Source organism: Salvia miltiorrhiza, chromosome 4, assembly GCF_028751815.1.
Source record: "Salvia miltiorrhiza cultivar Shanhuang (shh) chromosome 4, IMPLAD_Smil_shh, whole genome shotgun sequence".
Lineage (NCBI taxonomy): Eukaryota > Viridiplantae > Streptophyta > Magnoliopsida > Lamiales > Lamiaceae > Salvia > Salvia miltiorrhiza.
Window position 1 is genome coordinate 1,272,369 of NC_080390.1, and position 27,697 is coordinate 1,300,065.

The window sequence follows — 27,697 nt, forward strand, 5'->3', positions numbered from 1 at the left end:
GTGACTTTTACGAGTCATTAATTCTATAAATAACCCATGCAATATTATCGATCGATCGAGAATAGGGAGTAGCCAACCATAGACGTTTAAAAGTAGGTCAATAAATATACATTGTATTTGTAGTGAAGTATTTATTTCTCTTTTTAAGTGAACCTAACTTTATACTCCCGCCGTCTCACAAAAATATGAGCGTTTTTTTCATTTTGGAGCGTCTCACAAAAACATGAACATTACTATTTTTGGAAATTATCCCCTTACTTTTCATCCCTCCTTTTTACACTTATTTTATAAAAAAATTCATTATGGCCCACCACTATCTTTTCTTAATTAATTCATTACTCTCACAACACTTTTTAAAGTGGGATCTCTTTTTCACTCACTTTAACTCTCAACTAACATTTCTTAAGACACGTGTCATTTCTCTTTGTTCATGTTTTTATGAGACGAATGGAGTATACAAATACTAGACTATGCATCTCATAACAAGCCCCACGTTGCATGCATCAATCTTTTTCGTACTGAGCTTATCTAATTCCGCCCACCCAATGTGTCAAACCACAAGCACAGCTATCAGCTATGACTAATTATTAATTAATACTAATTAATTATGTAGTAAGCGTTGTTTAATGCACTATTGATGAGGTCATCGATTACTCTACAGATCCAAGACTTCACTACCAAGAATTATAATTAATGGCAGTTGACTACAGCATGATTTTTATTTTTAAAAATAATGGGAATATAGGAACTACGAATAGAAAATAGACCTTAGAAGTAGGGGTGAGCATCGGTTCAGTTCGGTGCAAAATCGAACCAAAAATCGAAAATTGAAAATCGAACCGATGGTTAAAATTAGAACCGAATCGCACCAATTGGGGGTGCCAAACCGAACCGAAATGCAATTTTTTTTTTGAAAAAAATATCAATTAAAACCTGTAAAATAATGTAAAAAACACAAATTTCAAATGCCAAATCCCGACAACATAATAATACTTAGTCTACAAAAAGTGTTAGTTTCAAGGATTTAAAACATTACAAAAACACAAATACAAGTTTCAAAGTTTAACAAATAGCAACATAACAAGTCTTAGCTCAAAAAAAAAACATAACAAGTCAAGATCATATAATAAAATATTAGAAAATATAGAAAGATAAATTAATTAATATTATAAATTAGAAAATTAATTATATATTAAAAAATTAGAAAATTAATTATATAATAAAATATTAATATTTATCGGTTCGATTCGGTTTAAAACCGAACCAAAAACTAAAAATCGAAACTTATCGGTTTTTCATTTTCGGAACCGAACCGCACCGAAACGATTCGATTTTGCGTTTCGGTTCGGTTTCTGCTCATCCCTACTTAGAAAGGCAAATCATGTAGATAGATATACTCCCCTCCTTTCCAAAATATAAGATATTTGAAATTTTTACATTAGAATTAAGGTTAGTTGCAGACTTACAGTAAAAAAATTATAGTATTTTTTTGTGAGAACGTGTTGTACTTAATATATGCTATTCGAATATATATATCCATTGTTGTAACTAATTAACTTCATTTTCAAGATCAAATCTGAATTATTGTCTTAATCTCAGATGAATCACATTGTAGGAAATGTGATTACATAGTCATGTGAATTTAAAAGTCATATAACTGTAAAAAATTGTACTCTATTGAATTCTCAACCAAAATTAAATAAAAAATGAGGTAATTGGTCGACGGCTAGCTCATCTTGCCGATCACTACCTAGATTTCCGAACAATATTTTTTTTTTTTAAGTATTAATGGGTAAAAATACCCACATTTTAAAATTATAATGAAAATATGCTTCCTTTTATAAAAACATTGATCATGCTCAAATTAAAAGCTAATGGACTAATATATCATTGGCTGTTGATGAATTTGCATTGGCTTTTGAGAAAAATTCTTACACTTTTCTTACACAAGTACAATTATATAATAAAAACACGTAATAATTGTTGAATTATAAATATGTCGGCCAATATATTGAAATATTTGTGAGGCTTATATTTATTTATATAATTAAATAATACATTAATATCTCCGGTACATGTTAATTATGAAAAAAAAAATACAAAATTCATTTTAAGCAATGAAAATTTATTCCCTATCTAACAGTATAGGTGGTTAGGTTGAGCTAGTGTCACTGATAGAGCAGAAATTATAGTACTACTATTAGTTTGGAAGCTTTTTTTGTAAATGAGAGAATTGAAAAGTGAATATATATATTTTCTTTAAATGAAGTTGGGTTAAGTTGTATAAAAGTGATAAGTGGAGATAGTCGATGTAAACAAGAATGTAATTAAGATGATTTTTTTATAATTAATTATAATTTGTAGCTGAAACTTTTAATGAATTTCAGTTTATAATTTAAATTCAATTTATTTTTATATATATATATATATGTCCTAAACTTTGAAAATTTATTAAATTGTAATTATAATCACATCAAAAATATGGCAATGGTCATTCCTTATCGAAATTACGTTTGAAACGATGGATCGATCGCCTCAAACACAAAAACCTAATACTCCTATATTCTATCTTAAAAGAGGGATCTCTACTGGCAGGTAGCCCATCGTTATTGAACTATTGATATAATTGAAATTGTGCTCGAAAGTTGGCACACTATTGTATAATAAAACAACTAATGCCATATTTTCATTATGATTGTAATTATAATTAAATAATATTTCAAAATTCAAGATGTACTAAAAATAAATCAAAGTTAGACTATAAATTAAATTAGATTTACCTTTTTCCTCAAAAGAAAAATAAATAAATTAGATTTGCCTTTCATGCGGTGCACGAAGAATATTTATATTTTTTAAATTTTAAATTATATTCCCTCCACTCATAACAAATGTTCTTTTTTTGGCATAAAAATTTAGATATGTATGATTAAAGAATAAAAAATTAAAATGTAGTGGAGCTCACTTTTATTTTGTGAGAGGAATAAACACTTTACTTTACTTTTAAAAATAAACACTTGTTATGAATAAAAAGTAAAAAAAAAAAGTAGTAGACACTTATTATGAGATGAAAGAAGTATAAATTATATGGATGATGTACGTAAGAAACCTAAAATTATAAATTTTTATATTTCGATAGCAAATATATATATAGGTTATGTTTTATGGAGAAATTAATTTCTTTCTGAAAGTTAGGAACGTTGAACATGTCAATAGTTTTTTATAAACTTAGCAATAATTTTATTGAACGTTTGCGGATCGAATCCTGGAATGCGAAATTTTAAACAAATACGTCTTTTCAACAAATACGCCATTTATAAAAAAATTACTGATATATTCATCATAAGTATTGATATGTTCATCAAAATCTGAACACAAGATTTATTCTTAATTCTGAATCGTTTGATGAATCACGATCAATGGATGAGATTGTTTCTCACTTATTTAAATATTTGTCTTTTTCAATATAACCTTTTCATATACTATATATATAATTTTACTTTGACCCATTTGTTAAATCTTTTAAAAATTTAACCATCTTTAATTTCATAAATGTTGCCTTATATTATAAAATATTTAAATGCAAATATGTGAATGGCAGATTAGTGATTTTTCTTATTTTTTTCCTTCTAAAAACTTGGGAACGGATTACAATGTTCAAACCCGAGCTTCTTACACGTTTTTTACCAACCGCCAGCGCTGCCATCAATCCGCCGGCGACACGCACCGCCGTCGCGGCACCCCCCAACCACGCGCATCTTACCGGTACGACAAGCACTGCTGTTACTCTCTTCTCTTCTTCCTCTCTCTCTTAAGCCTATCAATCAATCAATCAATCTCTCTGCATTTTCCACAAATATTAGCGGTCAAAAAGAAAAATAGAAAAACAAAATCGAATCATATGCTATTTAACTGTTAATTTGGTTTTTGATGGAATGTTCCTTCATCAATCATATGCTAAATCGAATGTTTATTTCGTTGTAGTTCCTATGCTATTTAACTGTTAATTTGTAGGTGGAGTGTAAACCCTGTTTTTGATGGCCATCATTTCCATTATCTGTATTTCGTCATGTATTTCTATTTTTATGCTCTGGGGTCATATATGTTAAAGGAGATTGTTGCACCAATGCGTCTGGTTTTCATTTTCTCGAATATGATTTTGTATGGATCGATTTTGATATATTGCGTTTATTGATATATACTATTGTTTAATCTGATTTATGCTGCTTCGTGCTTGGTCTTGAGCGATTTTCAGGATTTGTTGTTGTGTTTGATATTGAAATGGAGGCTCCATTGGTGCTGACATTGTAGCAGTATCTAGTTCTAGCTTTTGGGGTTTTCTCGGATGGAAAAGAAACGAGTGGATGAACAAGAGCCCTCGCCTGCCTCACTGCCTAAAGCTGATCGATTTGGATTTGTAAAGCAGGAAACTAACTCACCTGATGGATTAGCAAAGAGCAGATCAGCTGCAGAGTATGAGAGGTATCTATTGTGTTGCATCAATTATAGCTGTAGCTTTTATGGTGATTAAATTCCGCATTCTGTTTTTTCTGATAACTAGATTGCCAGTGCACGGTTATACGCTGCACCTATTGTATCAGCACCATATTCTACACTCTAGTTTCAAGCCCTTAATACTCAAATATTCCTGGCACCTAGTATGAAGAAAAGGCTAGGTTAAGATAAATTTCTCGGCATCGGATAAACCTGAGGTCAAATCTGAGCAAAAGCCTCTTTGTTCATTGTGAAAAGGGTAAATTCATAATTCTAACCTAAACTTCAATGCATATTCTATAATTTTCCGGCCTTCGAAATATATAAATTTTGTACCTCACCTTTTCTAACATTAAATCAAAATCCGACAACCTGGAAAATGATGTGGAGTGCCGAAATCCTATGTGGGAAATGTCGCGTAGCACAACATTCCTAAGTGACGTCCTTTCCATCGGAACAACATTGTTTCATGTTAAAAAATCATAATCAAAACTAAACGACATCATATTCGATAGGATTCTAGTACTCAACGTCATTTTTAGGTTGTCGGATTTTGATTTGATGTTTGATTTGAAGCAAGTCCTAAAGGTGAGGTATTAAATTGATATTTTTTAAAGGTGGGGATTTGAAAAATGCAATAAATTTCTTGTTAGAATGATGAATTTACCCTTTTAAAAAAGAAGACTCTCCAAGAGCAGCTTCTCAGTACAGTTTAAATTGTGGCATAAAGGTTTCTGGTTTGAACTCTATGAATCTTTGGTGTACTTTTACTTTATTCTAAACTGATAGTAATTGGGAAGCACACTGTTGTACTTATTAGGGCTTGTTTGCTATGCATGATAAGTGTGGGATAGATACCTACAACACACTAATATGTTGTTTGCTTCAAAACTCAAAGCCCTTTATAAATTAATGACCCGTTATCTATTATCCATATCTTTTGGATTCTGTATCACACCTGAGAGGTGTGATAACGTAAAATCTTTTTTATATATCTTATCAAACATGATATTGATATCTAATAAATTAGTAGATATCATAGTCAAAGATATCATGTCTTATCCCAAACCACGTACCAAACGAGCCCTTAACGTATTATTTTAAAGTGAGGAGAAGGAAAACACCCAAGATTGAAGTTACAAATCCTGCTTATATGAACCTGAAAACTTCATAAATATTTTCCACTTGCTGAAGAGATAACAAACAGCTCCATCAAGCTGGACTTGACAGTGATGTGCGAAAGGAATCTGTTATATTTCAAAGAGCACTTTGCTGAGAACTATTTATTCATTTGCTTGTATATATGTTTTGTTGATCCTGTTCAAACATCATAATGCTCACGTTAATATTCATTTCCAGCGAGGAAAGAAGAATTAGAAAATGGAGAAAGATGATAGGGGTTGGAGGAAGTGATTGGAAGCATTATGTTCGCAGGAAACCCCATGTTGTCAAAAGGAGAATAAGGAAAGGAATTCCCGATTGTCTAAGAGGACTTGTCTGGCAACTGATATCTGGAAGTCGTGACCTCTTGCTCATGAATCCAGGTGTTTATGAGGTGAACAAATTTTACTTTTATGCCAATTATGCACGGAATAAGCATCCTTCTTATTGCACATTATGTTTCCTGCTGAAAGTAATGTGTAAAAGAGTATAAAGTTAAAAGCTTAACTGTTATGTGACATCCTTGAATTTATTGTATGCTGTCAAATATAGCACAAGGAGATAATTGTCAGTGATCTGCAGATCCGAATTTACCATCGTAGAGTGTGACTGAATCAACAGTCGGAACAGCACTGCTGATTTGAACGGAAAAGTGGATGTACTTATTCAGGGATATTTTGTTAGCTGTTTTATTTATTTGAGTGCTCCCTTTGACCAGTACCTTGCCAGGCTATCTTTGGGTGTGCTGGTTGCTATTCGTTGGTATTCGATATGGCAAAAGTCATTAGTTAGGGTATGAGAAATTAATTTAAGATTTTACATAATTTCTGGAAAGGTGCAGGTATACCTGATATAACTGTCGGAGTTCCTTGTGTTCCTTACCGAATAATAGATCATCCATCACACAACTATTATTTGTTTAACAATTCATTAGCTTCATGGCATAATATCCCTTAACTCCATCAACTTGTATAAAGAAGGATATCTAGTTGACTATAGTTAAATAGTAGCTTTATATAGCTGGTGGCTGGATCACCCAATTGACCGAAGCAAAGGCAACATCTTGTGTTCTTAATCTTGAATTCTCAATTCTTGTGCATTTTGAACACCTCATTGGAGTTTGATTTAGTTCACACGAAAGTTTTAGAAGAGTCCTTGTGTATATGATGCTTGAATGCTGGACTATAATATTTTTTGCCATGGTCTATTTATTTATTTTTATGAGTTTGGTTCGGCTGGATTACAATTTTCTTCATACCTTTTTGTTGTGAACCGATGAATGTTATTGAAGCAGGTCTTTGTTATATCTATCCAATCATACTGTTTTATTTATTTCTTTGCAGCAACTAGTCATATATGAGACATCTGCTTCTGAGCTAGATATCATCCGAGATATTTCTCGTACATTTCCTTCGCATGTTTTCTTCCAGCAGAGACATGGTCCAGGTCAAAGATCCCTTTATAATGTTTTAAAAGCTTACTCTGTATATGACAGAGACGTTGGATATGTACAGGTGGGTGGTATTTTCAGCTTGTTAGTTATCAACGTATCTACGATATTTTGTTTCTCACCATATCGAAATTGTGCTTATTGCAGGGCATGGGATTTGTCGCAGGTCTCTTGCTTCTTTATATGAGTGAAGAAGATGCATTTTGGTTACTGGTAGCCCTTCTAAAAGGAGCTGTCCATGCTCCAATGGAAGGAATGTATTTGGTAAAGTTTAATTGAGCAGTTTCATCATTTTATTTTCAAAATCTCATTTCATAACCTGGGAATTAAAATGACTTTGGTGGGCGTATGTTGGCGAAAGTTCTTTTAGAACATCATCAACCAAAACGAATAAACAATTTCCAATTTTTAGTTATATGTTCATGTCATTGGGAGAATAAATAATTCTGGTGCAAATGTGCAATGTAATTATCAGTAGTTTCAGTTAAAAGTTTTAAGGGAAGTCGGAAGATTATGGAGGGAAATATATCATCCCTACTCCTACCTCTTTTTTGAGGGAATATGATCTTCTTCTTTTTTTTTTATTTAAACGATCACATTAATTTTGAAGTATTGATGAAATTCATTCATTTGCGCAGGTTGGTTTGCCTCTTGTGCAGCAATATCTTTTCCAGCTTGATCAGTTAGTGAAAGAGCAATTACCGGAGTTGGGAGGGCATTTTTCTCAAGAAATGATAAACCCTAGCATGTATGCTAGCCAATGGTTCATAACCGTTTTTTCTTACTCGTTCCCATTCCATTTGGCTCTTAGGATTTGGGATGTCTTTCTTTTCGAGGTTAGTTCTCACTTTTTGTTTATATATTGCAAATCACCTATCATATATAGTTACCCCCTTAAACTTGCTGATTCCATTTTGTCACTATTTTTTCCTAGGGTGTCAAGATTGTCTTCAAAGTTGGTTTAGCACTATTAAAATTCTGCCATGATGATCTGGTGGAGTCACCCTATCCGAATCCTCACAATCTTCTCTTCTATCTTTCTTTTGGAATTTGATGACACTTTATGTATTTTTGCAGGTGAAGTTGCCTTTCGAAAAACTTATACATGCGCTGCGGAATTTTCCTGAAGATGCCATGAATCCAGATATTTTATTACCAATGGCTTACTCCATAGAGGTTAGCGCTTACCCCACCCCATGACCACTTGACTATTGCCTGCTGGTCGGTTAGGGTGAAAAGACACGCGTGCATGCATGCTTTTATGTGAACCTTCCATATTGCGACTTGCATACTTGGGTTTATTTAAGGCCAACTATTGAAACAGCAAATTGGTAAAGTAGCAGAATCCAGTGGATTAGAAGAGTTAAACTTATTCCTTGACTCGACTTGTACACCGTCTGCCTGTTTGCCAAGTATCACTACTAATACCTTTGATACTACTATTTAACTACTAATTAGGTGTCCAAGCGATTGGAGGAGTTGAAGGAGGAATACGAGAAACAACACGGGAAACTGTCCGAGCGTGTTAAACAGAGGCTGCTGCAGCCATCTTGAATGATGAACAATGCACCCTAATGACTTTTGATTCTTTTATTCGTTGCTGGCAACTAGCATTGTACAAAGTTGTTGCTGAATGAAGTATTTGTCATGGTACAAGATTTTAGGTTTGATTGATCAGTTTTTAAAATTGTACACAGCCTGAATATGATGCTTGCATTTTACATTCTTGGATATGTGCTTGTCAATATGAAACTGATATACTTTATCAGATTGCATTTAGAAAGGAAGTAACGACTCAATACATTAGGAAGCTTCAAATATTTACATCAGTGAACATATAACTTATTTAGGAAGCTTCTAATTATAGTATTTTTTTTCAAATTAAATTTTTTTAACCCTAATCTTATCGAATTGTCGATCTATTCGGACCAATTCAAGAATTTCGAGTTTAATTGACATCCCTAATCATGGAACACCTTACAAAATTTGTCTTTTTTTATATTGAAAGAGTCAAAAGTGACATGAAATATATATTTTTATGAAGATGGCTACACAACAAATAAATTTATCAAGAATGACTAGCATTACATATTACATCACCATTGATAATCTACGTTGTTAAAGTATCCCTACTATCATAAACGTACAAATGGCGAACTACATGAGCCACCATTTTCATCACAAAGCAACCATCTACCTATAACATATTGTATACGAATGAATCATGCTAGCAGCATCGGACAATAATCGATAGTAAACCAAACGAAAAAAAGAAAAATATACAAGCACAAAATAGAAAAAAAAAATATGGAAAAAGGAGCAAGAAATCCCTGCAGTTGCACCAATCTACAGCACATGGACCTCCTCAAGCAAATCATTCGTTGCCAGCCATGTCAAACTCTCGCGTTTCGAAACGACGACATGATGATTTCTATTCAAGTTTTGTTGCTCTCTGGCTTTGGCTCTTGGCTGTCACTTTTATCTGTATCATAATGATCTCGCTGTGAATCCATATCGTTGCTACTTGCTCGTGTTCTTCTGTGCCTTCGATCCTGGAGAATTCGAGCATGAAAATTTTTATGGTTAAAGGTCTTTAGATCAAGGAGAAATGATGGGCTAAACAATGGTTAGTAGCCTATAAAGTTTTAAAATCTCCAAAGATTAACTTAGGATCCCAAAAGAAGAAAACTATGCTCCAAATGCATTTTGTCCGGCCACGGGTCGCCTTTGTCTCACAAACATGAGCTAAGAGATATAAATCATCCTCTAAGGGGGCGTTTACTTTGGAGGATTAGCAGTAATAGATAAAAATAGTAAGACTAATCCCTTGTTTACTTTGATGGATTGAAATTTTGGAATATCCCAAAGCCCTTGATTATTTCTATCATTTAAGCTAATTTTGCTTGATTCTTATCCCATTGAAAGGGTGGGATTGGAAAAATCCTCAAGTCAATCATGCAAAATAAACGCCCCCTAACTTCATACTCCTCGACTTTGCAAAATGCTGTGTTATTCAAAAACGAAATACTTGTGAATGAACTTAGGAAAAGGCTAGTGGAAAAGGACAAGGAGATTCCAATATGGTTTGGGGTTAACCTAAAAGATTACAAGGCACGCTCCGGTGCATCTGCCCTAATTAAATCCTAATTGTGATTAACAAATCGTAATTGGTGATTAATAAACACACAAGTTTTTGCCAAAGACAATTTGGAGTTGCACCTATGCTTGGTTCATGTACGTGATCTAGAAGGGGACAATCATCTACGACATCTCTTTTCCATCTTCCAACTAGCAACACAAGATATACTTTGCTGAAGTAGCTGTCAGAAAGTTAAAAAGACGAGACGCTAACCTCTCTGGGAATGGGATATTCTTCGGATTCAAGCATCCGTACAACTTGGGTCATCCGGGGTCTCTTGTCAGAATCTGGATCGACGCATCTCAAAGCTGTCAAAAGTGCCCTTTTGAGGGCTCTAGTAGATGGTCTTGTGTCGATGTTTGGATCTACTACTTCGTCCGAACGCCTACTTCCAACCATCACTTTCAGCCAGTCGACTAGATTAACCTGCAAGGACTCAGAATTCCAGTCGAATACAGTACTAACTAAGAATTATGAGTGCATAGTAGAAGACATAATAAAGCATTTGAAGCCAAGTTTAGATCGATTGTCGTCTGACAGCGACATTGAGCTTATAATGAAATGCCCTTCGTATAAAGGGAAGCATCACACTTCCTAAGAAGGCTTAAAGCATATCTAACTAGAAACAAAAACCTTTACATTTTGGTTGCACAAGCTTCAAATGATATGTGGCAGTAAATCTATAAAAATATGTATGCCTATTTGGTTGAATTTCAGTAGACAATGTGTGGCTTGTAATTACCTCTGGAGCAGGTCGCCCATAGTCGACCGGATCTCTTCCAGTAATCGCTTCCAGTAGTAAAACCCCAAAGCTATAAACATCACTCTTCTCGTTTAGAAGGCCGGTATTTGCATATTCCGGGGCAACATACCTGAAAATCATTTGAACCAACCTTTTTAAAGTACCGTGGAACCTTTCTAAAGTTGACAAGCATCGGAAGGCTTAAGAGCCACCAGATTTCAGATAAAGAAACTAAATACGGAAACTCACCCAAAGGTACCCATTACTCGAGTTGTGATGTGACTTTTTCCTGCACCGAGCAGCTTGGCCAGGCCAAAATCAGAGACCTTGGCATTGAAGTCTTCATCGATCAGAATGTTGCTGGATTTTATGTCCCGATGAACAACTTTTGGTTCAATTGCCTCGTGCAAGTAGGCGAGACTGCCACAAGCACAATAAAATGACATTTTTTATCACCAAAAAATGGAAATTACAATCATAGGTTTGGATGGATGGATCATTGGAAAGGTGAAGTCGCAGCTTAAGCAACTTACGCTTTAGCTGTGCCGAGGAGAATCTTCATCCGGGCTTCCCATGTAAGATACCCATGATGGCGCATAGCTCCATGAAGCCACTGTTCTAAATTACCATTGTTAACGTACTCATAGACTAGCATCCTGAAATGATAAAATGAGAGCAGTTCAGAATGATCAGATGTGAAATTTATACCTAAATATATAAAAGCCAGTCCTAAATGTTATAGAGCTCATAATGGATCTGTCACGTTAATTTGGAAGCAACGACTACAGTTATGTTTACGTTTCTGAAATTCGAAAATGTATGCATCGACAACAAAGGAAATTTACAGCTTTAGAAACTGTAATAGGTTGTTGATGGCAAACAGTACCTATGAGTTCCTTCGATACAGTATCCCAGCAGTCGAACCAAATTTTTGTGCCTCACATGGCCGATAGCTTCAACCTCCACTCCAAATTCCTTTTCTGCTTGACCTCTGAGTGGAATAAGACAAATATATTAGCCATAGAAAATGGACATGAAAGCCCACCGACGAAAGATATAGGGTTGATTGCAGGAAAAGACACGACCTTTATCCATCATTGCAATTTAATCTCTTTTCAAATTTAGCAATCTCATAACTATGAGCTTCTTATTTGTTGCGATTGGATACACAGCCCGTTATTTCAGTGAAAGTAAACCTAACTCTCTTTGATGCTGGCGTATAGAACATCAAAACGTGGAATCACAACTAGCAAACTTCAAATTAATACGTCTGTTTTAGTTTCTTTTCACTTAAACTGAAATGGATTTATTAGGGCTGGTGTGAGAAATTACAACAAATCAAATGTTTGTTACTGACATATTATTAAATCACAAAAATGGCAAAAGGTCTGAAGTTATTTTGCAACTAACTCTACGATTCTACTAGAAACTGAAATAGAATTTAGAACTTACAGGTTGTTGAGGAGCTTTTTAACAGCCACAGGAGTACCGTTAATAAGCTGTCCTCGATAAACAACTCCATATCCACCCTCTCCGAGAATATTCTCCTTCGAAAATCTATTGGTGGCGAGCTCAAGGTCTCTTAAGGTAAACCAATGACCCCAACCCAAATGCGAAAACTCAGGCAGACCACTTAAAGGAGAAGGAGCAGTTATTGGATGCGATGAAGATGGTTTGTACGATGCAAATGTTCCCGAACTCCCTTCCTCGCCTGATTGTGATCCGCAGATATCTTTATCAATATGACGGAACGAGCCTGATTGGCTGCTGTTCTCTGCATTTTTCGCCTTTGGCATTCCAAGATGAACCAAGACCTTGTCTGATTCTTTATCACTTGATTTATCATGAATGGTGAGAAGAATTCCGTCGCGTGGAGCAAACTCCTCAGTCGAAACCTGCTCTACTCGTACTTCTTTAATTTCTTTTGAAACAGTAGGTATCTGGCTAAGAGGAAGTTTTTCCTGAGCCCTTCTTAATTTCTTTTGTGAGGTAAGATAGTACGTCAACACGAAGAGGATAACCACAATCAATAACCCTACAATTATTCCAATGAATTCCCAAACCTTGATGCCCAAACCCCCAACATTCTTCGAGAGCTCAGCATTAAGGTCGGAAGCCATCCTTGACAATGTCAAAGAACCTCTACAAGGAGCAAGCAAAATAACTAATTATCAATAATGTTTTTAGCATTATTTTGCATAAAAAATTCATAGTTCATCATAGTTTTACAATAACATCACAATCTCTCTTCAACCTTTTTTCACAGCCCAGGTCTCTGCTGCCAAAACCCATTTATCGTAAGAGCAAAAATTTAAAGTGCCCACTTCCTTATCTTTTTTTTGTAAAAATGCCCTCTCTTATTATACAAAGTATTCTATGCCCTATTCTTTAAATACCCTTTGATTTGATGTGTTTGCTTGGTTTTTTGTGAAAGTCTTACACATTTGACCGATTTGACAGCTATCAATCATAAAAGTCAACGATTTGACTGCTATCAGTCAAGAATACATATGAACAATGGGCAGCTAGATCATGTGTCCGCCCGGGCGGACACATAATTTCACCGGGCGGACACATTATTTTATCGGTCGGACACATGATTTGGGTGGCAGATCATGTGTCCGGCCGATAAAATAATGTGTCCGCCCGGTAAAATCATGTGTCCGGCCGGGCGGACACATAATCTAGCCACCCACGGTCATATGCACTCTTGACTGATAGCTGTCAAATCGTTGACTTTTATGACAGATGGCTGTCAAATCGGTCAAATATGTAAGACTTTCACAAAAAACCAAGCAAACCCATCAACATCAAAGGGTAAATTAGGCGCTTCACATATTTAGGGCATAGAATGCTTTCTATGATAAGAGAGGGCATTTTTCAAAAAACACATAAGGGATAGGGCATTTTTGCCCATTAACACTTATCGTAATGGCAATAACGAGACCTGCTGCCACTCAACGAGCCAACACACAAGACACATTGTGGAAGTAATTTTGATTCAATTACTAAATCTCATACAAGCAGGAACGAAGGGTACGAAAAGCAAAGAACGAACAAGAGTTCTCTCAAATTAAATCAATTATTGAGCCCCTCATTTTAGATTCCCACAATCTTTTTCCAACTCCAACTGTCACTTGTTAAAGGTTCTTGGGAACTTACTTCTAGAGGGAAAATTACTAATGCACAATAAAGAACATGACTGAAGCTACAAGCAAGCAGCACTAAACCTGAGGCAGATTCACAAAATCTTATTTCAAATTCAACTTCAGCTTAACATTCCTCTAAAGATTACAGCATTACAAGTATAGGATTAGCAATATGAGGAGCCAATGATTACAAGAGAGGAAAAGTAGATCAACAAGACACAATTTGAAGAAGACCCATTTTATATCACCTCCAACTGAAGTTAAGACAAGCAAAAGTCTCTTTATCTAGAAGAACTTTATTACATGAATCTTAACCAAGAATACAAAACTAATTGTAAGACAAAAAAGAGAGACATTTCGTGATATCTCAAAAAGCTTAGCTCTTACCTTTATGAGAACTGGATACAAGAAAAGAAACCTCTGAAAGCCCAGATCTTGAGAGCCCCTTTTTCACAGAATAATTTTTCTCAAACTACAAAAAAACCAAGCCTTTAACAACAGATCTCTTCCCAAGAAAGCTACAGAATCACCCAGAATGCCAGCATTTCAAGAAACCTCAAGTAATAAAAGAAAAATGAAATCTTTTCATCCATAAGCCCTTCAGAAATTAAATTGCAAATCTGGGTAAATCTTATTTTTGGGAATTCAGAAAAACACACAAAAATGTGAGTGGTGGGTGTTCCACACTCCTCAACCACACTTACCCAGATAACAACAAAGAAAGTGCTGTAGTTGCAGATGCAGCATAGGTGCATAGAATGCTAAACGGTGCTGATAATTAATTAATGATGGTAATAATGAAATGATAATTGCTGTCTGCGGTGGTTTCAGGAAAGGAATATGAATATATGATCATGGATATACACATTAAATACATTGATAATACAATAAACAAAGAATATGATGAGAGAGAAAGAAGGAAGAGTGGAGTTATCAGAGGTAGGTAGTGAGGAAAAGCGTCAGTCACAATTAAACACAACGCAAACAAATGGTTATAAAACACAAACAGTAAAATGGAAGCATACCAAAAGTCAGAGAGATTTGGATATTCTTTTATTCATTTATACAACACAAATTATATAGTAATGTTTCTTGACATTTTCCTGAAGATGACTTCTTTGTCATGTGCTTTTTTTTCTTGATTATTTGAATTAAATTTGATGAAGGGATAATAAAATACACACAGCATTGCTGAATGCTGACCTTGAATCTTTAAATAGTGAGATATGGTAACTGCATTTGTCATCCGTGAACTCTCTTTACTACCAATTATTTTCCTTTATTTCATACAATATTGAAGTTGACTGCGAAAGTTAGGACGGCTTTTTCCTACTTCGTCTTTTTAAATTACTTTTATTTTGATGCTAAAGGTAAATTTAAAAATTTCCCACAAAAAAAAAATGTTAATGAATAAACATATAACTGATGTATGTATAATCGACCAACCGTATACATCACCATAACTAAAAGTTAGAGCACCTTTTGCGTGGCATTCATAGAGATAAGAACAAAATATTGTAGATAAATATAAATACATTTCGATGTTAAAATAGTAATTTGAAAAGAGGCACTCTTGGGTGCAACCAGGTGCACGGTGCACCCGGGTTGCACCGGCCCAGATGTTGACCCATTTCCTAAATTCGGACCGTTTGCATTCAGTAATTTTGTTTTTACTGTAGTTGACTTTCTTTTACTTCATACTCTTTTTTTACTCCGACGTCAAATCCCTAGTTCTCGAGACTCTTCTCCCCTCTCTCAACCCCAACATTGTCATCGTCGACCACACCAGCAGCCATCCCGCCCTAGCAAAGTAGATCTACCGCTCCGTGCTCGACAAATGCTGCTACTCCGTCGATGCCCCGGTCTCCGGCGGCGACGTGGGTGTCGTTCTCGGCAAATTGGCGATCTTCGCCGGCGGAGACGCGGAGGTGGTGGAGTGGCTGAGGCCGTTGTTCGACGTATTGGGGAAGGTGAGCTACATGGGGGATGCTAGGAAGGGGCAGAGCTGTAAGATCGCGAATTAAATCGTTGTTGGTGGAAACTTGGTGGGGCTGATGTTCGCGGAGAAGAGCGGATTGGATAAGGACAAATGATACTATTTTTCAAACTAAATGAAACATTTAATATAGAACAAAAGAAAAAGAGCGAAACTTTTAATATATCATTTCTAAATGATAGTACTATTTTTCTTACTAAATGAAACATTTAATATAGAACAAATGATACTATTTTTCAAACTAAATGAAACCTTTAATATATAACAAAAAAAGAGCGAAACTTTTAATATCATTTATTAAAGATACTATTTTTCTTACTAAATGAAACCTTTAAATATAGAACAAATGATACTATTTTTCTAACTAAATGAAACCTTTAATATAGAACAAATGATACTATTTTTCAAACTAAATGAAACCTTTAATATATAACAAAAAAAAAGAGCGAAACTTTTAATATCACTTATTAATGATACTATTTTTCTTACTAAATGAAACCTTTAAATATAGAACAAATGATACTATTTTTTTTACTAAATGAAACCTTTAAATATAGAATAAAGTACTATTTTTCTTACTAAATGAAACCTTTAATATAGAACAAATGATACTATTTTTTTATGAAACTTTTAATATAGAACAAATGATACTATTTTTCGAAGTAAATAAAATAAAAAAATAATTAAAAATTTGAAACGAAAAAGAAAAAATAAGAAGAAGAAAAAAACGAGAAAAAAATGTATATGCTACTAAAATAACACTATGACACTACCGAAATGAAAGTTTAAGATTTGAAATGACACTACGAAAATAACACTATGACATTTCAAAAGAAACTTTCTGACATTTCAAATGAAATTTTAAGATTTGAAATGATATTACAATATTTCAAAACACTATGACACTATCGAAATGAAAGTTTAATATTTGAAATGGCACTACGAAAATAACACTATGACATTTCAAATGAAACTTTCTGACATTTCAAATGTAACTTTAAGATTTGAAATGATATTACAATATTTCAAAGGGTGATAATGTCATAGTGTCATATGAAATTTGATAGTTTCATTTGAAATCTTATATTTTTGTTTCGAATATATCATAATATCATTTAAAAACTATTGTAGTGTAATTTGAAATGTCATTGAAATTCCATAATGTCATATTTTAGGGGACTACTTATGTGTGTCTGATTGGTTCCAGCCTGATGTGTTCCAGCCTGATGTGTTCCAGCCTGGTAAATGAGATTCATATATGGTTGATGAAGGAATATGGCGATGATAAATCTTAGACAAAGCAATTTATCATTGACCTTGGCGTGGATGTGGATTATTTCTTGGGTTGTGTTTGCCCCATCAAAGTTTTTGAAGATGGGGTTATGGAGATGCAATTGGGAGACAAGAACTTGGCCTACTTCTCCATCAAAACTAACATTGTTTGGATAGTTGATGTGTCTGCAATTGATCCTAATATTTCAAGCGCTGTGTAAAGAAAATTGACGAAGAATTGCGATGAACACAAAAGATTTACGTGGCTTCAGTATGTAATTGCGGACTGCAGTGGGTAGAACAATGGCAGAGCTGGTGGCTTCAATTACGGGTCGCGAAAAGTCTCCCATGTACTGTAGGTTATTTTGGGCCATCTCCTTCTCCTCCTGTGCTGGATTCAGCTCTGTACGTTTGTGGTCAGAGTTCACGAGATCGTCCAGAATGGTGGCAAGCCAGAGCTCGTCAGCTCTGTCACTCTCCCTTTCGTCCGAACTAGAGTCAGGGCTCTCCTCTCCTTTCTTTCTAAAAACCCTTGTGCTTGTGCTATCCAACGAAGACACCAGTTGTCCTTTCAAACTACGGAGTCCCTGCATGCACAACACTAAACACACGGATTAAACGCACCGGAGGGAGAGAAAGTAACAAAAGAGGGAAAAACTGAAAATTAAATAAAGCAAGTAAAAACGTAAAGAAAAGCGACACAACTAAAACGCCTAAAACCCTCCCCAGCAATGGCGCCAAAATTTGACTCAACTAGAAACACCTCTAGATTGACTTGCAATAGGACAAGGACACTCTAGTAGTGGTAAGTTAACCCAATGTCGTCTCTCAATGAAGATCTTAAAGGGCTCTTAATTATGTCACAACGAAAGCAGTAATGAAAGCAGTAAAGGTTGATTATTAAACTAAGACTTGTAAAATAAACTTAAACTTGTAAATTAAACTTAAACTTAATCTAGGCAAGAAACTATGAAACCCTAGGCAAGAATTAAACAACTTAAAGTAAAGCTAACTTAAGAATTTAAATGCGATTAAATTACGAAATTTAAAGACTTGAATTAAAACTTCTAAACTAGGCATGAAACGAAATTGCATAATTTAAATTGCATAATTGAAAAGAAAGCATAAACGTAAAAGCAAAGCATAAACATAATGAAACGAAAGAACTTGAATTAAATACGAAATATCGTAAACGTCTCGAAGGTGCAATCACTGTCACTTGATTACAAAATCGAAATAAACTAAACAAAGCTAAACTTGAAAGTAACTTAGAACAAAAGTAACGAAAACTTGAAGAATTAAAGAAAGCAATAAAATCCTAAGTCTTGGTTGCAGCGCTGGAACCATGACTCTCCAAGGTTGAACGGAAGATTAGGGCAAAGAAGTTGGTTACAATGAATATTAGACCCTATTTATAGACTTCATTCCAGCCCTAGTTACCATCAAAATCGGCCTTGCAAAGCTAGCCTTAAGGAAATAGAATCGTAACAGGGAAGGAAAGTCCATCTGGCGCGTGCTCAGCAAGTATCGCAAGCTCTGGCGAAGATTTGCTAACTCTGGCGCGTCATGGCAGAGCTGAAAGTACGGTCTGGAAAGGTATGGCAGAGCTGGAAGTCAGCTCTGGCGAGTAAAGTCCGCCTGGATAAGTTGACTCTGGAGAAGTATATTGACTCTGGCACGTAAAGTAAGCTCTGGAAATTGTACGCTCTGGAAAAACTCAACTCTGGAATGTACAGATCTGGAACTTTAGCTCTGTCGAGTTTTAGCTCTGCTCTGACAAGTTTGTTCTGCTCAGGAGAATTCAGCTCTGATAGTGAAGTTCAGCTCTGGATATGGTCAGCTCTGACTCTGAAAGTCAGCTCTGGCTCTGGCACAGACTCATCTACGCGCTCTGCTCTGGCGCGGGCTTTTCCGATCTGGCGCGGGCTTTTCAGCTCTGGACACCAGTTTGCGCCTAAGTATGCCATTCTAACCCAAAATCTCCAAAATTCACTCTTCCATCTATCAAATCTAAATCTCCTGCAAAGCATAAAAACAAACCTGGCTCTGGGTTGGGTCTGCTCTGGAATGGATCTTGATGCAGCCCGAACAGAGCCAAGCTCGCGCCAGAGAAGAGCTGAATTCCACGCCAGACCAGAGCCAAGTTCGCCAGAGCTGAAGTCATTGTGCCAGAGCAGAGAAGGTCTTCAGAGTAGAGCAAACTTCCAGAGCGCCAGAGCAGAGCAGAACAGATCGCCAGAGCAGACCAGAACATATCGCCAGAGCAGAGCAGACTTCCAAAGCAAAGCTGATTGAAGTTCTGAGCAAAGTTAAGTTCCAGAGCTGACGGAAGTCCAAGCAAAGCTGGTCCAGAGTTGGCGTTCCAGAGCTGGAGTTTTTCTGAGCTGGAGTTTTCCAGAGCTGGAGTTTTTCAGGGCTGGAGTTTTCCAGAGCTGGAGTTTTTCAGAGATGGAGTTTTGCAGAGCTAGAGTTCCCAGAGCTGGCGTATTCCAGGGCTGGCGTATTCCAGGGCAGGAGTTTCCAGAGTTGGCGTATTCCAGGGCTGACGCTTACAGAGCTGACGTTCTCGCCAGTTTTTGTTTAAACGTGCTGAACAAGTTATAGTTGTTTCCTTGTTTTTAAGTTTCCTTGTTTTCACGCTATTTCCTTCATTAGATTAGGGTTTAGTCTTACCTATATATATATGGCTGAATTTTGTTGGACGAATTTTTCACCCTACTTTGATATATGAAAATTGTGAGTTATTCTCTCTTGAGTTTATCGAATTCTTCTTGATTGTGTCAAGAAAGAATTCATCTATCGACGTAACGGTGAGTTCATCATCCCTCGTCGCGTATCATTCATCGTCCCCGAGTGGCTGCATCTACTACACGTTGGGGTTTAGGGATTCGTTCGCCTAGATCATTTCGTGGGTTAGGTTCAGATATTTTGGGATACTTCCATTGTTTATCTTTGTTGCTTTGTCTATCCTTCCAATTCGTTGTTCATAGCAAGTCTTCCGCGCGTGTTGTGAATTCAGCCCTGCAAGATTCAGCTCTGCACCGGCGAGGTTCACATCAGATCTGCTCTGGACTCGCTGGTCTGCTCTGGGTTGGGTCTGCTCTGGAAGTCAGCTCTGGCTCGAGTCTGCTCTGGACTCGCAACTCTGGCTCTGGACGTCAGCTCCGTTCTAGAAGTCAGCTCTGCTCTGGAGTCGTCAGCTCTGCTCTGGAGCGTCAGTTCTGCTCTGGAGAGTCAACTCTGCTCTTGATGGAAGTTAGCTCTGCTCTGGAGACGGCAGCTCTGGACTGAAAGAACAAACAGCAAAGGAAAAACGCCGAGTCGAGATGAATCTCTTCCCGCAAGAAGATTATCGCTCCGGTAGTGCTCACGGTGTTGGCGAATCTTCCCCAAAGGTAAAACGGCGACGTCTCGTAGGATGTAGCACCACAATCCGACGAGCTCCAGCAAACGGAATATGATTAAGAACTGAGTGTTTATGCAAACGACGTGAGTGAAATGTGCAGAATTTTCTTGTGTGCAATGCCATGATCTAGACGCCTATTTATAGGCAACTTTCATACATATGGAGGATTTAAGCATATTAAACAGCAAGGAGCTATTATGGATGTTACACAATTCAAAGCCATTTGAATTGCAAGTTATAAAATTGATTCTCCATCAATTCGCAGAGTTCAAAGACTGTGCAGTTTCGAAACTATTGTTCTGCCTCTTTGCAGACTTAGGCTGCCCTAATGGGCTTCGGTGGTTGGGCTGGAAACAAGCTCAGTTGGGCCAACCAAGAAGCCCAAGTCATCCAACACTTCCAAATGTTATTCCACCACTCAACATCCAAACTTCGATATACAATATCTCACTCACCGGAAATCGGTTTTGAGACTTCAAGTATACCAAGTTTATCTACTCGAGACGTAGATTAACATCCAACAATTATTTCAATTAAATAATAAATATTTAATTAAATAATTAATTTCACATATGGTCAAAACCATATTTCCAACAGCTCCTCCGTCCCCTGCAGGTAAGTCGACTTTATTGTTGATTTTCCGGTACGTTCAGTCCCTCCCTTCATCTATTGCGACGTCCTCATGGCCGATAGTGACGAGTCAGTTTATTCAAACCCAAGAGCATCTTGCATTCATGGAACATGTTATTTGGTGAGGTCATTTACCTACCATAATCCGGGTATGAGGTTTTGGAAATGCCCTCTTGGAGATAACGTTTGTATGTTAGTACTCCCTCCGTCCCTGAAATAAGTTCCTCTTTTTCCTTTTTGGGACGTCCCCCAAATAAGTTCCTCTTTCTTTCTTTCCATTTTTGGACATTGACCCCACCACTAATAATACTTTATTTATTCTTACTTTTCACTTTTTCATCACTCTCAATACTAATTATAACATTTTTTCACCTTTTCACCACTCTCAATACTAATTATAACATATTTTTCTCCACTATCAATACACTTTATCATTTTTCCTTAAAACCCGTGCCGTCCCCAAAGAGGAACTTATTTTGGGGACGGAGGGAGTATTTTTTTTCTTTCCATTTCTTGTATTTTTTCGTCAATTTGAATTATACGCTGTAGTTGTTAACAATTGTTGTGTGAATAGCCAAAGGATTGTGGCCATTTCCAGTGGGCAGATGTTGGATTTGAGGGAAGAGCGAAGGCAACGCTCATTGATTCAATAAGAAGAAGCCATAGATTAGTGGAAAATGAAAAAAAAGGAAGCTGTCGAAAAAATTAAAGAATTGAAAGACGAGCTAGAGACGAAGATGACCAAATATCGAGTGGAAAACAAGAGGTTGAAGCAAGCGGTAAAAGAGACGAAGCGTAGACTTCACAAAATGTATTTTGTATTGATTGTGACGTACTTCATCTTTTTGGTTTGGATTTTTAAAGACAACGTAGAGTTTGTGTCGTTTAATAAACGTCTTCTAGCTTGAGTAAGTTGATATTGTAGTAGGCGAATTGAATTTTTGTAGCATGCTTGATGGAAAGTTGAATTATGCCTCTTTTGTCTTCTACTTGCACTACACAACCCTGCACTGGAAGGCCTCCTCAGCGCTGCTGTCCCCAGCGCAGCCCTGGCCCGACTGCATTGCCCGGCGCAGCTCTGCCCCGTAGCGCTGCTCTGCGCTGCCCTGGCCCGGAACCGTAGCTCTGCGCATGCCTGCTCTGGCCAGAGCGCAGCTCTGCCTGCACTGCCTGGCACTGATCTGCCCCAGTTCTCTGCGCAGCACTGCCCCCGAAGTGTTGTGTAGCCCTGCTCTGTACTCTCTGTGCAGCTCTGCCTGTGCTGCTCTGCCTTGCGTTGCTCAGCCCTGGAAGCTGCAGCCCTGTCCCAGCGCTGCCCTGGCCTGGAAGCTGCAGCCCTGCACTCGAAGGCCTCCTCAGCGCTGATGTGCTTAGCTCAGCCCTGGCCCGACAGCGTTTCCCGGCGCAGCTCTGGCCCGTAGTGCTGCTCTGCGCAGCCCTGGCCCGGAAACGTAACTCTGCGCATGCCATCCCTGTGCAGCCCTGCACCTTTCTCTGCGCAGCCATGCCCTTGAAGCGCTAAGCAGCCCCGCACCATTAGCTCTGGCCAGCGCGCAGCTCTGCCTGCGCTGCCCCGCACCATTTTTCTCCTTTTAAGTGAGGTGAGGTGTGATTTTTTATTATTCTTTAACTTATGATGTGTATTTTCTTTTCTTGTTTTCTTCTTTTTAAATGCTGACGTGTAATAGCTACATGGCACTTGGCCGGAACACGTCATTTACCGGTAGCCGGAAAATTTTCGCAGGCCACAAATAAGAAAAAAATGAAACGATGGGTATTGTTTTGTAAATATGCTTAGGGTGGGATATATTTGAGAAAACGCTCAAACGATGGGCCAAAAAGTGATATTTAACATTTTTTTGTCATGGGAAAAAACCAAAAATTGAAAAAGTATATGGTTTTTTCGGTAATTAACCCTTACTTTTTATTACAATAATAATTACTTGACAAAATAGTTAAAAATAAAAGTACAATCAAGTGAAAATAATATTACTTTTCTTCACATCAATAATTACTTTTATTTACAAAGATTATTACTTAAGCAACTAACTAAAAGTAAACATTCGTCTGAACAGAAATCCATGAATTGGAAAATTAATTGCAATTTTCCCCCGCGTCCATTTTCCGGCGATCTCCGATGGAGCTCCGATCCAACGTAGCTGCCACATAACATGTAATTTCCACCTCACTTAAGGTCGCCAGCGCTGGCGGCCTTATCAGCGCGTAATTGCCAGTTCTGGCAGCTCTGGCGGCCTTGTGAGTGACGGTCCGCTCTGTCAAGTAGGTCAGCTCTGGCATTCCATTTCCAGCTCTGGCATTCCATTAAGATCTACAGATTGTGTATTTTGAGCAGGGCTTTCCATTCCCAGATTTTCAGCCATTAAAATCTACAAACCAACATTTCATTTCCATTTCCAATGATCATGAACAACAACATTTCATTTCCATTGATTATCAAAACAATGTTGTTGGCATAACTATTACATTGAATTGAATTAGGCAAAATAAACAACCATAATACAAGCTACACACAAAACCAATAAAGCTCGAATGTTCCATTCAAGATTCTTCATGGCATTCTCTAAATCGACGAACCCTAAGCTTCGACGAACCCTAAATCGACAAACCCTGGATCGACGAGCTTCCAGATTTTGTAATTCAATTGTCAAAAAAACATAAAACGGCGTCGTTTAATTATAATTAAAACGGCGTCGTCTCGTTCAATTCCTGGCGGTGACACGCTAGAAATTCGATTACCACCTCGGATTCAATTTGGGGAAAAAATGAACGGGAAAATTGCAATTAATTTTCCAATTCATGGATTTCTGTTCAGATTTTTTTTGTCATGGGAAAAAACCAAAAATCGAAAAAGTATATGAATTTTTCGTTAATTAACCCAAAAAGTAATTATTATTACAATGAAATGTAACATTTCTAAATTATTACATTTGATCACAATAATTATTACTATTTTTATTAATGAGAATTTATACTTTTAGTTATTTAATCAACTATTATTCTAAGAAAAAGTAACCATTGATATGAAGTCCAACTCGGTGGCAAAGCTGGCTCCCGGCAGGGCTGTCCTCGGCAGCGCTCCAGGCAAGGTTGTCCTCGGCAGCACTGCACTCTGGCAGAGCTGGTAGCGCTGCACTCTGGCAGAGCTGTCTCTGGTAGCACTGCACTTTGGCAGGGCTCTCGGCAGAGCTGTCTTTGGTTGAACTCTGTCTCTGGCATGTTGTCTCTGGTAGTTATGCTCTAGCATGTTGTCTCTGGTAACTCTGCACTCTGGCAGGGGCGCGGATCCGGATCAGGGTTGGGGCGCGGGTCGACCCGGCCCGCACCCAAGTCTAATTCAAATTTAATTGCAAATATAAGGTGTATAAATAATTGCGGACTTCATAATCATTTATATCTACAAGTAAATTACTTTTAATAAAATAAATAATTAAAATACAATTTATTAGTACTATTAGAAAAACAGAAAATAGAAATTAGGAAATAGTACTAGATTTTTGATTTCTCTTTCTCTTCGCTCTCTCTCTCTCTGCCCTCTTCCGGTTCACTTTCTCTCTGCAACCGTTGGTCGCCGCCTCCTCCGGTCGCCCGTGGCCACGGCCTCACCGCATCGGACATCTCCGTCAAGCGCTGCGATTTGCAAGCGCCAAGCAGGCAGCACAACAACAGTGCGCCGCCCAACCCTCGCCGGCTCGCCCCGCCCCGTCTCCTTCGATTGACAACTGCAGTGCGACCGCGCAGCGCCAGATCTTTGTCAATGGCGAACAAGTCCAGACCTAGTACCTTGTCCGTTTACCTTTACGTCCCAAACATAATCGGTAAGCATTAATTTTTCAACCTGCTCAACACTGCTGCTGCACTTAATCCATGATTTGACTGCTGTTTTTCCTCTCGATATGTTATGTTTTGTTCACTCATGGACAGGTTATGTAAGAATTCTAATGAATTGCTATGCTTTTGCGATATGCTTTAAGGACAAGTATCTTTTCTCCCTTTTGTATTTTGTTAGGTAGGATTCCTATCTCAATCTCGTTCAGTTTTTTTTTTTTTTTTGAACCTTTTGGTGAATCGTTATTGTGAATCTAATGTGGTGTATTTTCTGTTTCTAGCTTTGTATGTGATGCATTGGATGGATGGTTTGCACGCAAATTGAATCAAGGTTTGGGTTTATGATTTACCTTTCTCTTTAATAAGTGTGCATTGAGGCGTTGCATAGCTTGCTTGTTAATAGATCGGATGCCTGAATGTTCGCACACACATTTAATGCGAAATTCGTCATTTACAGTATATTAGTCTCACCTGCTTATTACAGTGGAATTTGGAATAACATCCTGAACCTTGTGTTTCCAGTTTCAACATTTGGTGCAGTTCTTGACATGGTTACAGACAGGTACGTTTTTGGTTATATGTTAATAATATGTCGACATGTTTACTACATTTGTCGTTTGTTTTTAGTAAGCTTGCATTTTAATATCCTTGCTTCCTTTCACCCATTTCTGAAAAAAGTGACCCTGTTTAATCCATTTTACATCACAGGATAAGCACAGCTTGTCTGCTGGTTGTTCTCTCCCAAGTTTATAGGTAAATTTGATTAGGTTTTATTGTCTCGAACTTCTACAGATGCACCACAATATTAGTCCTCACTCCTGATGTTTTCCAGGCCTGGGTTGATTTTCTTGTCATTGCTTGCTCTAGACATTGCCAGTCATTGGTTGCAAATGTATAGGTATTAGCCCTGTTACAAACCTTCCTATGTGTTTGTTCCTTCCTCAGTGATAGCTTCCCTATTCACTTACTACTTTGTCCACAGTACCTTCTTGGTGGGCAAGAGTAGTCATAAGGATGTTAAAGATAGCAGCAGCTGGCTTTTCAAGCTTTACTACAGGAATCGGAAGTTTATGGGTTATTGTTGTGTTTCTTGTGAGGTAATTATTGTCTGTTACTATGTCTTTCAAGTTTTGATATGTTACTTAATTTGTTGGTTTGGCTGACAGGTGCTTTATATTATATTGTTTCTTTTGGCAAATAATCCGACTGAGAACCTTATTGAAGTGAGTCTCATCTTACTTGATTGTATCGTATAGCATTAAATGAGACATATACTTATACCATCCTATTTTTTGTTAATTTTCTCTCAGGTTTTATTAAATGTTTCTACGCGAAACTGGCTGTACCTGACTTTACTTCCTTTGAGTCTTGTTGGATGGGCAATCAAACAACTAATTAACATTATACAGGTAAAGAGTTAGTAACAAAAAATAATTGTGTTCCTCATTTTATCTTAATGATATCTCAACAAATGTATGCTTAAATGCTATGCTATGTGCATTCTTAAGTTCAAGTTTTCTGCTATGCATCTAACAATAAGCAAATTATATGGGGATAATGTCTTCTATTTCTAAGTACTCTCTTGAGTTCATATTTTTTCTATGGTGCATGAATGTGATTATTAAAGTAGTACCATAAAAGTTTCCAGATATTTCCTTTAAAAAGTAGTAGATGTGACTCTCCGGATCATTTCTGCATTCTCCTCGGTCGTGTCTATCTTCAACTTAAACTGTTCAGTCGTTTTGTGGTTACAGATGAAGACAGCTTCAGATGCATGTATACTTTATGACATCGCTAAGAAGCAGTAGGAGGGATGACCAACCTTGCTTTGTTTCCTGCAAACATCAAATTTCATTTTGGTTTGACTGGTGCAACATATTTATGGATGGATTGGCATTCAGGATTCCAACATGCGTCTTGAATCAGGAGTTGATTACGTGCTTGTCAATGAATTCAAACGAGATAACGTGTACACATTCGGAGGATCATGTTTTACATCTCTTCCCCTACGTACTCTTGTTTGAAAATCACCATGTTGGTTCCCGTTGTAGAAATGTAAAAAATGGCTTGGCCGTCTGATTTCCGATTAAAATGAAGTGGAGAATCATTCTTCGTCTTTGAATTATTGCATGTTGCGTTTTATGATACATCATCTTCCCTTTTGTTGATCCATGCACACTGCCCTTGATTTGGTAGCACTTGCAAGGACTGGAGATACAGTGGACTGGATGCTCATACTAATATTGATTATTACTTACATGTATCAATTCCATTTGTTATTTGCTCTCTGCATAATCAACCATATGCACATATTTATGATTCAGTGACTAGTATTTGACATAACTATCCCTTTTAATCATAAGTTTTTATTAATTGGAAAACAACCTGGGATATGCACTTTATTAATTTGGAGAG

The 27,697-nt window shown here is 37.0% G+C and overlaps 3 protein-coding genes across 4 annotated transcripts; 2 read left to right on the forward strand and 1 right to left on the reverse strand.

Annotated features, from left to right (window-relative positions):
- The first annotated feature begins 3,594 nt into the window (after positions 1–3,594).
- Positions 3,595–8,885, forward strand: LOC131022076 (uncharacterized). Its single transcript, XM_057951460.1, has 9 exons — positions 3,595–3,762; positions 4,253–4,479; positions 5,851–6,046; positions 6,996–7,166; positions 7,250–7,366; positions 7,741–7,938; positions 8,037–8,096; positions 8,180–8,278; positions 8,561–8,885. Exons 2-9 carry the CDS (start codon positions 4,343–4,345, stop codon positions 8,654–8,656), a joined length of 1,074 nt encoding a protein of 357 aa, XP_057807443.1. The 5' UTR covers positions 3,595–3,762; positions 4,253–4,342; the 3' UTR covers positions 8,657–8,885.
- A 250-nt stretch (positions 8,886–9,135) lies between these two features.
- On the reverse strand, positions 9,136–15,314 carry LOC131022077 (probable receptor-like protein kinase At5g18500). 2 transcript variants are annotated; one of them, XM_057951462.1, is made up of 9 exons: positions 15,158–15,314; positions 14,520–14,604; positions 12,436–13,125; positions 11,870–11,974; positions 11,517–11,639; positions 11,233–11,403; positions 10,984–11,113; positions 10,455–10,667; positions 9,136–9,654 (listed from the first exon to the last, which is right to left on the reverse strand). In XM_057951462.1, the coding sequence occupies exons 3-9, from the start codon at positions 13,101–13,103 to the stop codon at positions 9,538–9,540; spliced, it is 1,527 nt and encodes a 508-aa protein (XP_057807445.1). In that variant the 5' UTR covers positions 13,104–13,125; positions 14,520–14,604; positions 15,158–15,314; the 3' UTR covers positions 9,136–9,537. The 2 variants fall into 2 exon arrangements, with proteins under 2 accessions (XP_057807445.1, XP_057807446.1); XM_057951463.1 differs by having other exon boundaries at positions 14,837–15,165.
- A 9,569-nt stretch (positions 15,315–24,883) lies between these two features.
- LOC131022078 (probable CDP-diacylglycerol--inositol 3-phosphatidyltransferase 2) lies at positions 24,884–27,395 on the forward strand. Its single transcript, XM_057951464.1, has 10 exons — positions 24,884–25,272; positions 25,379–25,463; positions 25,564–25,613; positions 25,805–25,844; positions 25,991–26,035; positions 26,115–26,180; positions 26,265–26,379; positions 26,449–26,505; positions 26,593–26,691; positions 27,037–27,395. The coding sequence occupies exons 1-10, from the start codon at positions 25,212–25,214 to the stop codon at positions 27,088–27,090; spliced, it is 672 nt and encodes a 223-aa protein (XP_057807447.1). The 5' UTR covers positions 24,884–25,211; the 3' UTR covers positions 27,091–27,395.
- Positions 27,396–27,697: the final 302 nt, after the last annotated feature.

Bases quoted from the DNA above. Each gene is read 5' to 3' on its own strand.
- LOC131022077 (XM_057951462.1), bottom strand. From the start codon at position 13,103: ATGGCTTCCGACCTTAATGCTGAGCTCTCGAAGAATGTTGGGGGTTTG. The intron at 11,404-11,516 runs GTAAGTTGCTTA...TGCTTGTGGCAG, and splicing joins CTCCTCGGCACAGCTAAAGC to TCTCGCCTACTTGCACGAGG. The intron at 10,668-10,983 runs GTAATTACAAGC...GAGTCCTTGCAG, and splicing joins ATGGGCGACCTGCTCCAGAG to GTTAATCTAGTCGACTGGCT.
- LOC131022078 (XM_057951464.1), top strand. From the start codon at position 25,212: ATGGCGAACAAGTCCAGACCTAGTACCTTGTCCGTTTACCTTTACGTC. The intron at 25,845-25,990 runs GTACGTTTTTGG...TTTACATCACAG, and splicing joins CTTGACATGGTTACAGACAG to GATAAGCACAGCTTGTCTGC. The intron at 26,036-26,114 runs GTAAATTTGATT...GATGTTTTCCAG, and splicing joins GTTCTCTCCCAAGTTTATAG to GCCTGGGTTGATTTTCTTGT.
- LOC131022076 (XM_057951460.1), top strand. From the start codon at position 4,343: ATGGAAAAGAAACGAGTGGATGAACAAGAGCCCTCGCCTGCCTCACTG. The intron at 7,367-7,740 runs GTAAAGTTTAAT...TCATTTGCGCAG, and splicing joins CAATGGAAGGAATGTATTTG to GTTGGTTTGCCTCTTGTGCA. The intron at 7,939-8,036 runs GTTAGTTCTCAC...ATTTTTTCCTAG, and splicing joins GGGATGTCTTTCTTTTCGAG to GGTGTCAAGATTGTCTTCAA.